The 1,332-nt window shown below is 40.4% G+C and overlaps 1 protein-coding gene across 1 annotated transcript; it reads right to left on the reverse strand.

Annotated features, from left to right (window-relative positions):
* Positions 1-605: 605 nt before the first annotated feature.
* Positions 606-1,332, reverse strand: LOC119191511 (low molecular 30 kDa lipoprotein PBMHP-6-like). Its single transcript, XM_037445401.1, has 2 exons — positions 1,253-1,332; positions 606-1,053 (listed from the first exon to the last, which is right to left on the reverse strand). Exon 2 carries the CDS (start codon positions 1,041-1,043, stop codon positions 606-608), a length of 438 nt encoding a protein of 145 aa, XP_037301298.1. The 5' UTR covers positions 1,044-1,053; positions 1,253-1,332.

Consider the following 1,332-nt stretch of genomic DNA (forward strand, 5'->3'; position numbering starts at 1 on the left):
ACTATGGAAACGCTTCAGACGTATCTACTTTCGAACAAAAATAATTTTGAAAATCTGTCGACAATTGGCGGAGTAAAGTCGTAACACACAAAAAAAAACCTACAGTCGAATTGAAAACCTCCTCCGTTTCTTAAATTGCTTAAAAAAGAGTAGTGATCTACTATTTGATTCAGTTTAAAATAGGGAGATTCGACAGATTGGAGTAATAAAAAGATAGTAAAAATAATGCTTGAATCGAATGTTTATTTCAATTAAAATGTTTTCAAAATAATCGAATTGTTTAGCTACGTTCAATCTTCCATCAAAGCGTTCAGGAGCGCCGGACGAATCTTCCCCGTGACTGTAAGCCTGGCGGTCGCCATCCGAGTCCGTGGATTGGGCCAGCTTCAGGGGCTGACTGTACTGCCGGTTAATTACGTAGAACAGGATCTCGTTATCCAACACCACTGGCTCAAGATACCACTGATGTCTGTAAGTGTCAGAGTTAGTAGAAGTGTAAATCGGGTGGTCATTGTAAGCATCAGCTGAATTTCCGGTTTTCAGAAATTGGTTATCGCTAGGGTTGTAGATTTTAAAGTAGACTTTCTTGTCCGATGCGTCGACATTCATGAATTGCCAGACTGCCCTATTGCCAACGTCACCGCTATCACCATACACGGTCCTTTCGCCGTCGGAATCAGTCTTGAGTCCCACTTTAGCCGCATACCGAATTTCTTATTAAGGAGCTTGACGGTAAGCTGGCCGAAGATCATTCTAAATTCGATCGGGAAGTCATTCTTTACGATGTCTTGGGCGTCGTGGTTCCACAGATAGTACGCGTAATACATAAGCTTCTGTTTGTCCTGGTTGAGCAGTTTATCAACAGTTTTCGAGATAACTTTGCCTCTCTTCTCTTTCTCAAGTTCTTTACTCTGTGACAGAGCGGTCTCGTAGTCAGCAATGATCACACTTCTGTATAGATGGTCGGCAGCTTCGTCGTCGGAGGCAGGAGCGGCTTGGCACGCGAGTGCCGCGACCATCAGGAACAGCGTTATCCGTAGCATTGTGATGATCCTGAGAAATAAAATATATTAATAAGCTAGAATTTAACCAAACCCGTTCACTAACATGCTCAAAGAAGAGTGTTGCATTGACTCCGTATTAAAGTAAAAAAAGGGCAACGGAAGATGTATGTATTTATGAAGTAATCTGGTTTCTTTATAATAAATCTACTTGTTATTACAATATATATTATTGTATTGTTTGTGCTCACCTACAATGCACCAACCTTAACGTTATAATAACTCGACAATTAATTTGCTCTTATATAGCTGGTTACTAATTTCTTTTATA

This window comes from Manduca sexta, unplaced genomic scaffold, assembly GCF_014839805.1.
Source record: "Manduca sexta isolate Smith_Timp_Sample1 unplaced genomic scaffold, JHU_Msex_v1.0 HiC_scaffold_1594, whole genome shotgun sequence".
NCBI lineage: Eukaryota > Metazoa > Arthropoda > Insecta > Lepidoptera > Sphingidae > Manduca > Manduca sexta.

Coding starts and splice junctions, on each gene's coding strand:
- LOC119191511 (XM_037445401.1), bottom strand. CDS start 1,043: ATGCTACGGATAACGCTGTTCCTGATGGTCGCGGCACTCGCGTGCCAA.